This window comes from Rhamphochromis longiceps, linkage group LG22 (assembly GCF_057381845.1).
Source record: "Rhamphochromis longiceps isolate RC_006_pf linkage group LG22, R_longiceps_female_GT1.1, whole genome shotgun sequence".
NCBI lineage: Eukaryota > Metazoa > Chordata > Actinopteri > Cichliformes > Cichlidae > Rhamphochromis > Rhamphochromis longiceps.
The window spans coordinates 32518229-32533009 of NC_140577.1; the positions used below are offsets into that span (position 1 = coordinate 32518229).

Genomic DNA, 14781 nt, shown 5'->3' on the forward strand with positions numbered 1-14781 from the left:
AGACAGATCAACCCTGAGCCCATTTTTGTTTTCTGAGGTTAGGCAGGACAATGTTTGCAGATGATCTCTGTACCGAGATATAGGGACCAGGTGGAAGAGAGTGTGGAGAGGTGGAGGTACGCATTGGCGAGAAGAGGAATGAAGCTCAGTTGAAAGTGTGAATGAGAGGGAGGCTGATGGAAAAGTGAAAATGCAAAGAGCAGAGATAGCGAAGACAGATGAGTCCTGTGGTCAACCATCCAAAGCAATGGACAGTTTTAAAGAGAGGTGAAGAAGACATTGTAGGTATTATGGGGTGAGCATCAGGGATTAGGAAGAAGCTGAAAATTAGATTCAGTAACATTTTCTTAAATCAAAATCCGTCCATAATTGTGCTTACACATTAGTCAGAGTGCATGGTTTTGACCTATAGAAGAAGCAAACACACCGAGATCTGGTCATCAGGTCCCCTTCTCTTTAACGGAAGTGGTACCTCCTTAGCATCATTTTCCGATGTGCAGATATAATCCTATATTAAGAATCAGGTGGGGAGATGATATCAGATGAGTCACAGTACAATCAAGAGTTTGCCTCCTTAATCTTACTTTTGTTTCCTACCCTGCCTTATCTCTCTGTGTTTAATTTCGGCCGTTCCATTATGTGGTTTGGTGTAGAGAGAAAGAACTACTCTTTGCACATGTAAATCTCTGGCATTTTATCTGCATTGAGAACGGGGTTAGGTGAGATACTGACAGAAGTGGTCGCATTCTGATGCCACGGGAGAGCCAATTAGAGGTGATTGGTTAACCCAGGGCCAAAGCATGAATGTGTTCAATTTCACCAAACTCACCTCACCTCCAACCATCTCTGTCTCGCTCCAGAATACAGAAGACCACTTGACGTTCTTGATCACAGTGCCCACTGCGCTCTTCCTCTTCCTGTCCATCTTCATCCTCGTCTGCATCGAATCTGTCTTCAAGCGGATGCTTCGCCTGTTCTCACTGCTAATATGGGCCTGTCTGGTCACCATGGGTTACCTCTTCATGTTCTCTGGAGGGAGACTCAGCCCCTGGGACCAGGTAGATCGTTTTCTTTATTTTCTGTGTGAGTGTTCGGGTTGATCAACAAGAGTTCAGCAGATGGCTTTAAAATGTTTACAGCTGTCCAATTTGGAATTGAGAATCTTGTAAAAGTGACTTGAAGGGGACCCTATCATGCTCAACTTTATTTTGTATTGTGACTGTATTTTGTGATTTGTGATGATGATAATGCCTGAAATTGTAACTTGACTACTGAAGTTAGTACAGTAATGCATTACATTACTGCATTTCTGAAAAATGCAATGTGATTACAGTAAAGTGTTGTTTTGTAATGCATTACACCCAGCACTGGTTGACAGTCACAACAATGGTGGAACAATCATTATACTGGTAAAAATCATGAAAGGAAAGATAATAACACAGCCAGGTGTTTGAGCCCTGCAAAGAAAATGCATCAGCTTGAAGTCATATTCGGCAGATACGTTTTCATACTTTTATAAAGCTGAAGGATTCACACACTTCAGATTAAAACTTCAATATGAAATGGAAGCAGCAAAGCTTTTCTGCAGACTCTGAAAGACTTAATCAGATGCTACCTTCCTGTGAAGTAAACTAACTGGATATAAAAGATGGACATAGCTTGTACACTTAAAGAGGGTTTAAGCCCAAAATTCACACTTTAGCTCATTTAATTACATGTAGATTTTTCATGTAGATTAGTCACATAAGTACCATGAAAAACTTTAAATCTAATGGAATCTGATAAAATGTAAATGAAATGTACTTTCATGATTAGTTTACACCAAGCACATTTTCCTTAATGATTAATCAGTTGATTCAGTGTAAAGTTGATCATATATATTTCAATTTATTATTATTTTTATCCGGTCTTTAAGCCGTTTCGGGTCCAAACTTCACTTCTGGCCCCAAATTCAAAGGAACACTACGGCATCACTGAAAGTTAAAAACTGTCTAAATTCTTTAATCTTTAATAAAATCATCGGTGTGCCTGCTCTACCAGGTGTAACAATTAAGTTTAACATCCAGGCATCCATGATTATTACAATTTATTAAATTTAATGGAGTTAGACGTTAGCGGGGAGTTAGCTAGCTAGTTTCCACCCAAACATAATTTATTATGCTCTGGCTGAGAGATTTCTGAAAAAATTAAAACGTACAGCTCTGCTATCACTTCCAACATAAATGAAAACAAAAACCTAAACAGAAGTGATGTTTGTAGGGTTACTGAAGTTGGACTAGCTGGTATGATGTGCTACGTGGTGGCTAGCTACAGAGCTATGTTAGCATAACATAAACACAGTAAAGATGGAGGATGAACGCTAACTTTTTTCCACTCAATTAAAGTTAACATGATTGCTCCCGAGAGGTTAGGGATAAATGTAATTGCATGGCACGATGCTGTAAACGGACTCAACTTTAGTCAGGAGAACAACTGAGATAATCCATCCACAATACGAGGTTAGTCGTTAATATACTGCTGCATGAGCTGGGCTCCCGTTACATCGTAAGGTTTTAAAAACTGAGCTTTAAAATGAATAGTGGTAATAAAAACTGAGAGAGGCCGACAGTGATCACTGACTTTTTTTTAAGGGCTTGTTCAGATTGAATAGAAGAAACAAAGCATTAAAACAAGTTAAAAACACAACAGCCTTAATAAACACAGAGTAGTTTGGACCCGGAAGCCAGGTTCATATGTCATCACTTAAAGATTGGATAGCTTCAATGTTATTGAGGGTGAAGAATTATTGGGGTGAAGCCTATGTAAATGAGCCTTAAAGCTACATTTTTTTCAGATAGCCAGCAGGGGGCGACTAAGGGGGCCTCAAAGTCTGCGACAAACAAAAACACAGCTTTATGACTCCCATGATCCATACTCTCAGTAAACACTCTCTCTTCATGAGTCATCTTCTAGTTTCAGAGCATAATGAATGCGTCACGATGTTTATTGTTTAATATACGATTTCCATGGGAGTGAAAAAGGAGGATAATACAGGGCGCGCTTGTGATTGACAAGACTTTTATCTACAGTCTACAAAAACAAACAATTAATAAATATGTGACTTAAGCTGTTTGGTCACACATTCTTTCTAGCCCAGATACTCTGCTGCCTTAAGATAGCGTGCAGGAGACAGGACGCAGGATGACCACTCGCTGCAGCAGACTTTTATCTCCACTGATTCCACACTGATGCAAATCAGTGCCACAGGACATCACACAGACTTTGTAGTAGGGAGCTGGCAGGTTAAAGGCCATTTAATGCCAAGCCAACTGTGTCAGAGATTTGCATGCGTCTCCCACTGTTACACGTAGAAACGTTCAGCGCTGCAGTACGTGCGTGAAAATGGCTTACGATTACCCGAACCTGATAATTTGGCCTTTCGACACGTAGCCGTGCATTCAAGAGTCTTCTCAGGATTTCATGTGACAAAGAATTTGCTTCCGCACACACACCTGTCATTTAGTTTAAATGTGTATTTTTTGAATGCATACATGGCTGTGTGTGTGTGACTGTGTGCGTTTGAGGCTGTGTGTGAGTGCAGAATTAATTTGACGTGTTAATGAGCCCTGATGAGAGCTGGAGGTGAGCAGATCAGCAGACAGACACATTAGTTTTCAGCGCCAGGCTCCTTCTTTCTCCATTTCAGGACTCCTATTTTCTCATGCTAGCACCCTGTCTCCATCTATTCATCAAATCCCATTTTTCTCTCCTTGGTTTCTCCACCTGCCTCCTTTTATCCTTTTAACCTCCACCCACGACCCACTCCCCACCTCTCTTTCTCCGTCTTACCTTCGTTTTACTTCTTCGATTCCACGGTGGGGTTGGGGATATTTTTAACATCGGCCACCTGTGAGAGCATAATCATTCTGCATTATTAATTATGCTATTTTGCTCCCATGACTCTTCCTCTATCTATCTATCTATCTATCTATCTATCTATCTATCTATCTATCTATCTATCTAGATAGATAGATAGATAGATAGATAGATAGATAGATAGATAGATAGATAGATAGATAGATAGATAGATAGATAGATAGATAGAATGACAGAATGAAAAACAGAAAGACAGAAATAAATAAGTTAACAAAAGAAGGACAGAAGAAAGGGAAAGAAATATTTAAGAAAAGAAAGAAGGAGAAAAAAGAAGAAAAAGGAAAGCGGAAAGAAAAAAGGAGAAAAATGGGAAGAGAAATAAAAAAAATAAAGGAGAAAGACAAGGAAGCAGGAAAGAATTAGGTAAGGAAAGAAACACTTAATCAATGAAGGAAAATGGAAAAGAAGGAAAAAGGTGGGAAATAAAAGCATTAGGAAAGAAAGCAACAAGAAAGGAAAACAAGGAAAGAAAGGAGGATAGCGAAAAGAAAAAATGAGAAAAGGAAGGCAGGAAAGGAGTGAGAAAAGGAAAAAAGGTAATAACAAACAGGGTAAAGAAAGAAAGAAAGAAAGAAAGAAAGAAAGAAAGATGCAGGGGAGCAGAAATCCTGTGAGAGGAGAACAGTTGGAGCTGCTGCCTGCTCTCGGTGGGCTGGATTGATTGTGATTACTGAGAGAACAGCATGTCTGATGGAGCACACGGAGCTAATAACAGTAAGGGTCTGACAGAAAGAGAAAGAAAGGCCACAAAGACAGAGGCCGGGAGAAGCTGCTTCTCTCTTCAGCCATTCACTTTGGACCCCCTCTCTCCCACTCCCACCCTCCACCACTCTCAACCACCCCATTCTGAGCTGGCTCACCTGCTTTTGTTGTAAACACAGACGCACGCACGCACACACACAGACGCACACAGAAATATATCTTTAGCCATGTGTGGCACTATCTAGCCGCAGTAGCCTGTTAGTCTGCTCTTTATTTAATTTCTCTGAAGGCCACGGCTCTTTCCAGAAGGCAGATGGAACATAGCTGTCACACCTGGTGCCAAATAATCAAGATATAGTCACTTTTACCTGTGCGTGTTAGTACGTACCTGCCCAAAAAAACCAAACAAACCAAAAAAAACAGGGTGTTGCTTCTTAGGAGGGGAGCATGAATAAATGGGAGTATTCATGCATCTGTGCATCTGTCTGTGTTTGCATTAGGAGGCGGGTAAGCATGCATTGCTTATGCTTGAAGCACACAGAGCAGGGCAGAGGGAGAAAAAGTCATGGAAGGTGCTGAAGTGATATGATGGCTGCAGGACTCATGAGGGAGTGTTTGAGGCTGTATTAGGATTCAGGATAGAAAGCCGTGGAGACGGTGTCTGCCTGCCTGTCTGTGTGGCACACAGAAGCAGGTGACGCACCTGAAATTGGACTGCCATTCTCAATTCCACGCAGCCACCTGAACACACCCAGTGTCACACACTCTGACTAACCACATACCCCTTTAGTCACCCCCCTCCCCGATGCTGAGGTGAGAGTTCAGGGTAAGGAGTTGAAGGTTATGGCAAAAATATACAAGGCCTTCAAAACGCTACATCTGCTCCGACGTCAGCATCCTTCCCTTTGTTGGTTCCCTTAGTAACAGAAGGTCTAAGCCTACACAAAAACACCTCAGTGTGTGTGTGTGCGCTCGCTGCATTCAGGTCAACCAAAAAATTACTTATATCCAATGTTCTAGCTGTGATTTGGCTTGATAAAACACTGCATGCTAGCGAGAGAAGAAATCTCTGTAACCCGTTGCTGCAAATTATGTCCGCAGCGTTGATTTTGACTATCTGTTTTTTTTCTCAAGCGGAACAGAGCGCAGGGTTTCTACAGCTCTCACAAAGTCACTCTAAAGATGGATTTTTTTAGCCCAAGACATCTGTGGTACACATAAGAATACATAGTCACACTAAAGCCATGTCCTGTGCTAAAAATTCTGACAAATTCTAAAGCCAGGGTTTTCAAAGTGCAACTAAATTAAATTAGAAATGATTGTAAATTTCAATCAATTGTTGACTTCACTGCAGGAAAGCAGAACAAAGTTAATTTACACTTCCAGTGAGAACTTCATAGACAGGAAGTTTGGGACCCACCCAACAAAAAGACCTTGAAAAGATATTAAGAATGACGTTGCCAAACAAGAACACTCCTCTTGTTATGAGGAGATATGTTGTAAAAAGCTCCTTTTATGACATAGATGACATAAGAACCAGCCCATTTACTGTTTTTGGACTATTTAGTTTTTATCTAGAAATCTATTTTACTTTGACTTTTTAAGCAATTTGAACCCAATTTTAGCATCTAGCATTGGAGGGTATGTACCGATTAAACATATTTTAGACCTCCAATCAAGAAAAAAATTACTCAGTAGCTAAACATTAATTCAAAATTTAATTAGAGTTTTGCTAATCCTCTGAAAAGTTGCCTTATCACCTTGGCTCAGAAATCTATTTCCATGGACATCAGGTGCTTGGAAGAGGAAGTCTAAACGGATTTAGCTGTTTTTATTGTGATGGATGTTTAATAATTCAGTTTCATGTGAGGTTTCATGCTGTTTCAACCAACTCTTCAAATCTGACTGCTAAAATGGTTGTATGTTATGCTTCATTAAATTCTGAAATGCACTGTGCCGGCTGAAATTTGTATATAAAAATTTAAAGTAAGTTAAGTGAATTCAGTTAAAAAAAATATATACATTATGTACAAGTTTTGACAGTGAAATACTGTGTGGGTGTGTGTTGTTTTTTATGACACAGGGTCTACTAAAACAAGTCCATATTTTTCTTCAGCCCGGGCGACTCAAGAAAGACTTTCTCAACTATAATGATCAGTCCATTATTACTGGATCATAAAAAAGATAAACTCTATTATTTTGATGCTTTTCCAGTTTCATTAATTACCTGAACAATCTTGAAGCGCTGTAGCTTTCACCAGATTAGCGCGCTTTAGCCACTGACAGCTCTACATGGCTAACTAGCATAAGTGGTATATAGAAAAAGTGGACATTTTCCATTTTCAAACCATCACACTCCAAGCAAACACGTACAGGTAGTGTGCATATGATGGTATATATGAGTGAAAGTGCTGTAAGTGACTGACAGGCCTCATACTAGCACAGTTTCAAAATTGGCTATTAGCTTAGCTAGCTTAAACAAATGAGACGTGTAATTTTAGCCTACTTGAAAATTTCCAACAGTTGCTCACCATTTACAGTGGGGCAAAAAAGTATTTAGTCAGCCACCGATTGTGCAAGTTCCCCCACCTAAAATGATGACAGAGGTCAGTAATTTGCACCAGAGGTACACTTCAACTGTGAGAGACAGAATGTGAAAAAAAAATCCATGAATCCACATGGTAGGATTTGTAAAGAATTTGTAAATCAGGGTGGAAAATAAGTATTTGGTCAATAACAAAAATACAACTCAATACTTTGTAACATAACCTTTGTTGGCAATAACAGAGGTCAAACGTTTACTATTGGTCTTTTCCAGGTTTGCACACACAGTAGCTGGTATTTTGGCCCATTCCTCCATGCAGATCTTCTCGAGAGCAGTGATGTTTTGGGGCTGTCGCAGAGCAACACAGACTTTCAACTCCCGCCACAGATTTTCTATGGGGTTGAGGTCTGGAGACTGGCTAGGCCACTCCAGGACTTTCAAATGCTTCTTACGGAGCCACTCCTTTGTTGCCCGGGCGGTGTGTTTTGGATCATTGTCATGTTGGAAGACCCAGCCTCGTTTCATCTTCAAAGTTCTCACTGATGGAAGGAGGTTTTGGCTCAAAATCTCACGATACATGGCCCCATTCATTCTGTCCTTAACACGGATCAGTCGTCCTGTCCCCTTGGCAGAAAAACAGCCCCATAGCATGATGTTTCCACCCCCATGCTTCACAGTAGGTATGGTGTTCTTGGGATGCAACTCAGTATTCTTCTTCCTCCAAACACGACGAGTTGAGTTTATACCAAAAAGTTCTACTTTGGTTTCATCTGACCACATGACATTCTCCCAATCCTCTGCTGTATCATCCATGTGCTTTCTGGCAAACTTCAGACGGGCCTGGACATGCACTGGCTTCAGCAGCAGAACACGTCTGGCACTGCGGGATTTGATTCCCTGCCGTTGTGGTGTGTTACTGATGGTGACCTTTGTTACTTTGGTCCCAGCTCTCTGCAGGTCATTCACCAGGTCCCCCCGTGTGGTTCTGGGATCTTTGCTCACCGTTCTCATGATCATTTTGACCCCACGGGATGAGATCTTGCGTGGAGCCCCAGATCGAGGGAGATTATCAGTGGTCTTGTATGTCTTCCATTTTCTGATGATTGCTCCCACAGTTGATTTTTTCACACCAAGCTGCTTGCCTATTGTAGATTCACTCTTCCCAGTCTGGTGCAGGTCTACAATACTTTTCCTGGTGTCCTTCGAAAGCTCTTTGGTCTTGGCCATGGTGGAGTTTGGAGTCTGACTGTTTGAGGCTGTGGACAGGTGTCTTTTATACAGATGATGAGTTCAAACAGGTGCCATTCATACAGGTAACGAGTGGGGGACAGAAAAGCTTCTTACAGAAGACGTTACAGGTCTGTGAGAGCCAGAGATTTTCCTTGTTTGAGGTGACCAAATACTTATTTTCCACCCTGATTTACGAATAAATTCTTTACAAATCCTACCATGTGGATTCATGGATTTTTTTTTCACATTCTGTCTCTCACAGTTGAAGTGTATCTCTGGTGCAAATTACTGACCTCTGTCATCATTTTAAGTGGGGGAACTTGCACAATCGGTGGCTGACTAAATACTTTTTTGCCCCACTGTAAATGACTCCATCAGTTACTGAAGCATCACTGAGGATTTGGTCCTCATTTGAACCCTGATTTATATTTTTAAAGCCAATGTTTCTTAAAACAGCAACCTCCTGGCATGCTGTCCTGTCCCACCCACTGTTCCATTAGTAGTGATGTGTGGATCGATCCTGAAATATCGATTCCTCCGATACCAATCATTTATGTTCTAGAATCGATTCTCACATTAAAATATCGATATTTTAGTAATTTAGGGTAAATTTGTAGTTTATCATTAAAATGAACGCAGTGGAAAGAAACTATAACATTCGGATTGTCTACTTTCAAAGGAACTACTTCCTCTTCCGCCTTTCATAGTCATGTGCGAAATACGGCTGTATAAATGTCTTGCAGCCCCCTGGCGTGCGCACTCACAACAATGGCTGAGCGTAACTGGAGTCATGTGTGAACGTATTTTACCTCCACAAACAGCTGAGATGTGGTTTGCGATACATGTGGCAAAAAAGTGAGGTCTTGTAGCCATACTTGCCAACCTTGAGACCTCAGAATTAGGGAGACATTCAAAAGGGCTGTTGGGGGGGTGATAGATACATTTTACAGGGTTTATTTATCGGGTAAAATACGTTAAATGTCACTGTTATTATTGGCCGGCTCAGAAACAGCGGGGGTGTCCAAATTCAGAGGCTGCTTCTACCTGAGGACCCGGCCTTCGCGGTCTAAAGAAAGCCGGGTAGCACGTCACGAGCTCCCTCAGTGGAGTGAAACTGCCGTCTTCTCCTTGCTATCTAAAATATAACCGGGCGCTGACGTAAACTCTTCTGTTTGATCATTTTCTGTTTGATGTTTATTCAGCTGTGTGAAAACCCTGGAGGAACCCTCCCGAGGGATTAATAAAGTTACATTTAATTTAATGTAAACTTTAATCTCAGCCAAACCGATTTACTCACGAACAAATAAACCACTGAAAAAGTCAAACAATAACATTTTTAAGTTATCAAAGTGACTTATATATCATGTTTAACCCGAGTAGTGAAAGACCGCGGGGGTTTGAAAACGATGTGTAGGTCAGCTCAGATATTTGAAGTTTACACAGTTACATTCTCACCTGAAAATATGTTAAAAGGTTTTTTTGCGACCCAGAAAGAGAAATAGGAGTAATATTAAAACTAAGACGCTGCCGCCATTGTTGGAAACTGGAATTGGCTGGCCGCGCTATGAATTCTGCGATATGGTTTTTCAATTTTGTTGTCCGGGTGGAAAATTGGGAGAAATTCGGGACAATGGTGGCTCCGGGAGATTTCCGGGAGGGGCACTGAAATTCGTGATTCTCCCGGAAAAATCAGCAGGGTTGGCATGTATGGTTGTGGCAGCATCACTAACCTTGTCAAACACCTCAGAGTAAATCACATCACAGAACATGACGAGCGTATGTTCAGGCGAACTGAAGTGGAGGAGAGGGACAGGTGCTGCTAGGGCGAGACAGACGTCTCCCACGGAGTACTTTAGTGCTGCAGGCAGGCAAGCTGTTCAAATAGCACACAACTTCAGTTTTTTTTTTTTATTTCTATATGATGAATCCTGCGTTATTAAGTGATAAGAACAAGTAATCTGATGTCCTGTAATCATTATGACGCTATAATTTGAGATACAATAAATAAAATAAGTTTTTGTACAGAGTATCGGTATCGGATCAGTATCGTCGATATCACCCTGGATATTACTTGGTATCGGATCGGAAAGGAAATCAGTGGTATCGCACATCACTATCATTAGAGAGCACCGCTCATACTTTAACCACACATTTACAGACTGTGTGTTAAGTGAGGCTCAAAGAGAAATGTTTTCCCAAAAGCAAGCTTTTCATTTAGTCTTATTAAAAAAGCTAATAAATTTCTAGCAGTTTCAAACACTTTATCCAAAACCCAAGGACTCAAAGGATTTCCAAGCATCCATATAAACCCTGAAATAACTGAGAAATGCAGGCCATAGTGTATTTAAAGCTTAAAGTTTACATGCATAATAAGGTAAGACACAAATCGAGGTCTAGGAATTATCGGTTTCTTTTCAGGAGAAACCATCCACTCAGAGCTGTCACCTGTAGTGAAGTACTGTTTGCAGTCTGACTTTCTGAACCTGATAGGCACAGGAAATAAACAGACAGGCAGGAAGGTCAAAGTTGATCTGGTGTCCTAGTTGAAGCTGTGACCTCATCACGCTGGTTGCCACCACAGCCACCATAACAGGAAGAGGTGGAGTGAGAGCAGGGGAAGTGCACAGAGACGAAGTGGGAGGTTAAGGCATGAGGTATCAGTGAAAAATATGCTGATGCGCACGCACAGCACACAGAAACATGCATGCGCACATCCACAGCAGGAGCTGATAAGCAATCGGAGTAAAAATGTCTCATGGAAATCAAAAAAAGAGGTACAACTGATCACAGAAATCAAGCAACAAACTCCTCGTGTAATTGTTACAATATGTTATTCCCACATGTAAAGACATATTTGAGCAGTCATTTAATAACTTGATGCTCTGATTTGTTGTATTCTTGTTTTCTGGACAATTTAGCAGAGGATTTTTGTGAAAACTAAGTGAGCAGCCCACTCATCTCTAATGATTTATCACAGGATCAGCAGTTTATCGTTGGATCTCTTAGCAAAGAAGCACTGGCAGCCCACTCAGCTGTGTTCTGTATTTAGGCAAACAGCAGACAAAGTGGGAACACGTACAGCAGAGATCTCTGCTGGGATTCAGCTGCAAGCATATTTCTACATTTGGGAACTTCTTGTCAAAGCTGTTTGTATTAATGCGTGTGGTTTAATTTAGAAAAATTTGCACCTTCACCTGCTCTTGCTTTCCCGTTTCCAGGTCTCCTTCTTCCTCTTTATCGTGTTTGTTGTCTACACCATGCTTCCCTTCTCCATGAGAGGGGCCATTATCGCCAGTGGAATCACCTGCTTCTCACACACTATCACTCTCAGTGTCTGTCTGACCACCCGCGACACAGACCTGGAGGATCCTTTAGTCTGGCAGGTAAACCTGAACACACAGCCACGCTGTTGGAATCTGCCGATATATTTTCCATGACTTCCTGCTTGTGCTGCATATGTAATTTCTTCTCCATATTAGCTGCAGCATGAAAACTTGTTCTCTAATGTTTTTCCAAGCATGATTAAAAATGATGAGGTGCAGTGTCTGGGTTGTAAAACAATGAACCTATCCTGTATAATCGAGCACATTCAGCAGGGCCTCCAGAGTAATGTGAAGGGCCTTTTACCGCACTCAGGGAACAGCCCTTCAAAACTGGCTCTAACTGAATGGACTGTTAATACAGTAAAACAAAGAGAGTCTCGCCGCAGACCGATAAGAGAAAAATATTATCCATAAACGTCAATAAGCGTGCAGAAACATGAAGTGAACTAGAATTGATTTGGCATCAGATCCATTTCTGCTGCTGCTGGCACACACGCACACACAAACACACACACACTCCAATCAACCATCAGAGTAAAAACACTGTAATCACAACAGCCTTCAATAGCTTTCTTCGCTCTCACACACTCACACATGCAGAGTGGAAAAGTACTCTACCAATAAACCAGTGTTCAAAGGCAAAGCATGATCTTGGATACGGCACCAAGGACAACTTATTCATATGCAGGTCCACACTGTAAAGAGCTTGTGGTTGACACGGTGGTGGAAAGCACTGCAAAAGTGTGTGTTCTCGCCTGGTTTTACAAGGTAATAACAGAGGCTTAAGTGGAAAGGTCGTATAGTGGAAAAATGACTGGCACAATCATATTTGCAATATAGGTCAGCTCTTAATTGCTTATTTCTTCCATGTTTGTGTGCCTGTGTGTGGCAGATCTTAGCCAATGTGATAATCTTCACCTGTGGAAACTTGGCTGGGGCATATCACAAGCATCTGATGGACCTGGCACTCAAACAGACCTATCAGGACACCTGCAACTGCATCAAGTCTCCCATCAAGCTGGAGTTTGAAAAGCACCAACAGGTACACACTTTGAGAGCCATACTTTAGTTCTTGAAGTTACTTCTTGGTTATTATCCTGCTTTTGCTTCTTCTGTCCACTAGTTTGACTGTCTGCAAATCCAACAGTCATGCTAACTCTACTCTGGGGCTCAAACATTATGTGTACTGGAGGCTGGCTAATGTTTGTCAGCTTTAGTTTTGTTGCTAACTCGGACAATTCATTAGCTACCAAAATAGCAGCTATGGGGCTAACTTGCTAACTAGCTTGATTCCTTCCCAACGTTCCAGCCACTTTCCATCATTTTGTTCCATCGCTAACAAAATACTATCTGAAACTACAACAGCTTTTGGTTCTCAAGCAGAGTTTGTGTTGAAACTTTGTGCATGACAAGCGTCATATCCTATGTATTTTTGCCTAGAATCCATCCATCCACGGTTCCCTTAGAAATTACTCCACAAGCTGTTAAGAGTTGGAGAAGTTCCCATTTTGAAGTTACAAAACAGGCCTGTCAAATTTTGGCACTAAAAAAAGTATTAAATACATTCAAAAATAGCTACGCTAATTGGATAGATTGCAGTGAATTTGGTAGAGAGTCATTATCTTTGACTTCTTTTCTTGCTCCATTCATCCACTCATTAGTAAACATATCAATCCATTGACCACATATCTGATTCAGGGATCTCTTTCAGGTGTCCTGAGATTAGTTACACTCACCCACTGACATCAACTAATGGTACCCAACTAATCTTCATTAGTTACACCTTGCTAGGACTGAGTTGGTCTCCCTTTTTCCTTCAGACCCGCTTTAATTCTTCATGGCATGGATTCAACAAGGTGCTGGAAACATTGCTCAGAGATTTTGGTCCATGTTGACATGAAAACATCACACAATTGCTGCAGATTTTGTCAATCAATCATCTGAATCTCGAATTCCACCACATCCCACCGGTGCTCTACTGGACTGAGATCTGGTGACTGCAGAAGCCATTTGAGTACAGTTAACTCACTGTTTTGTTCAGAAAACAGTTTGAGATTTGTGATATAGTCCGAAATGTCACTCCCATTATGTCCATTTAAATGATACTCAACTACTAATGGGCCCAAACTGTGCCAAGAAAATATCCTCTCACACCATTACATCACCATCTCCAGCCTGAACCGCCGATACAAAGCAGGATGGATCCATGCTTTCATGCTGTTTATACCAAATTCTGATGAATTCTTGAGACTCATCAAATCAGGCAACCGTTTTCCAATCTTATAATGTCCAATTTAGGCAAGCTAGTGCGAATTATGGTCTCAGATTCCTGTTCTTAGCTCACAGAGTGTCTTTTGCTGCTGTAAATGATCTGCTGCAAAGTTCAAAATGTTGTTGGTGCAGAGATGGTTTTTCTGCATACCTTGGTTGTAATGATTGGATATTTGAGTGAATATATCTCTGTAAACCCTAAAGATGGTCCTGGGTTAGATGGATTCTAATCCAGGATTTGATGTCTTGCGTGATCTCTACCAAGCACCGTAATCAATCAAAATGTATTACCTTTACAAACACACAGATGTAATATTTCTATTTAGCCTTGACTATACTTAGTGTTTACTGCTAAGTGGCAAAGGCAAGCATCCTATTTGCATGCTGATTTTTATAATTAGCTCAAGGCCTTGCTGGCCTCTGCCTTGTCCTAAGCCTCGTTATTGCTATCTGTCTCTTAATATGAGTGCCCACATTAAATTCAAACCGCCTCTGTTTTAATTGCCAAAATATTTCACTTCTTAGTTTTGTCAGGGATGAGGAGTTGGTAAGTCCGTCATGTCTAAGTGGCATTATGCGGTGACATTTGCTTGACATTAGCGTCTTTGCCCTGACATTAGCCATTCTTTCCAACCAGGGAAATGACATATGAACGTGCACACTAATAACCTGCAGTGTACGCACTTGGCATTGACTATGAGTTTTTAAATCATTTTTTAACTTGCTAAGTTTGTAAAAAGTTGCTTACTTACTACAGGAATCTTTTTTGTAAAAACGCTGAATTTAGGTGTAGTT

At 41.0% G+C, this 14781-nt stretch overlaps 1 protein-coding gene across 2 annotated transcripts in view; it reads left to right on the forward strand.

Annotated features, from left to right (window-relative positions):
- The window catches only part of adcy2b (adenylate cyclase 2b (brain)), a 74681-nt gene that overhangs the window by 15556 nt on the left and 44344 nt on the right, over positions 1-14781 (forward strand). For both annotated transcript variants that reach the window (XM_085395625.1, XM_085395624.1), the window contains exons 2-4: positions 861-1058; positions 11611-11775; positions 12608-12757. In XM_085395625.1, coding sequence (XP_085251751.1) covers positions 861-1058; positions 11611-11775; positions 12608-12757 — 513 coding nt within the window. The remainder of the gene's footprint in view (positions 1-860; positions 1059-11610; positions 11776-12607; positions 12758-14781) is intronic.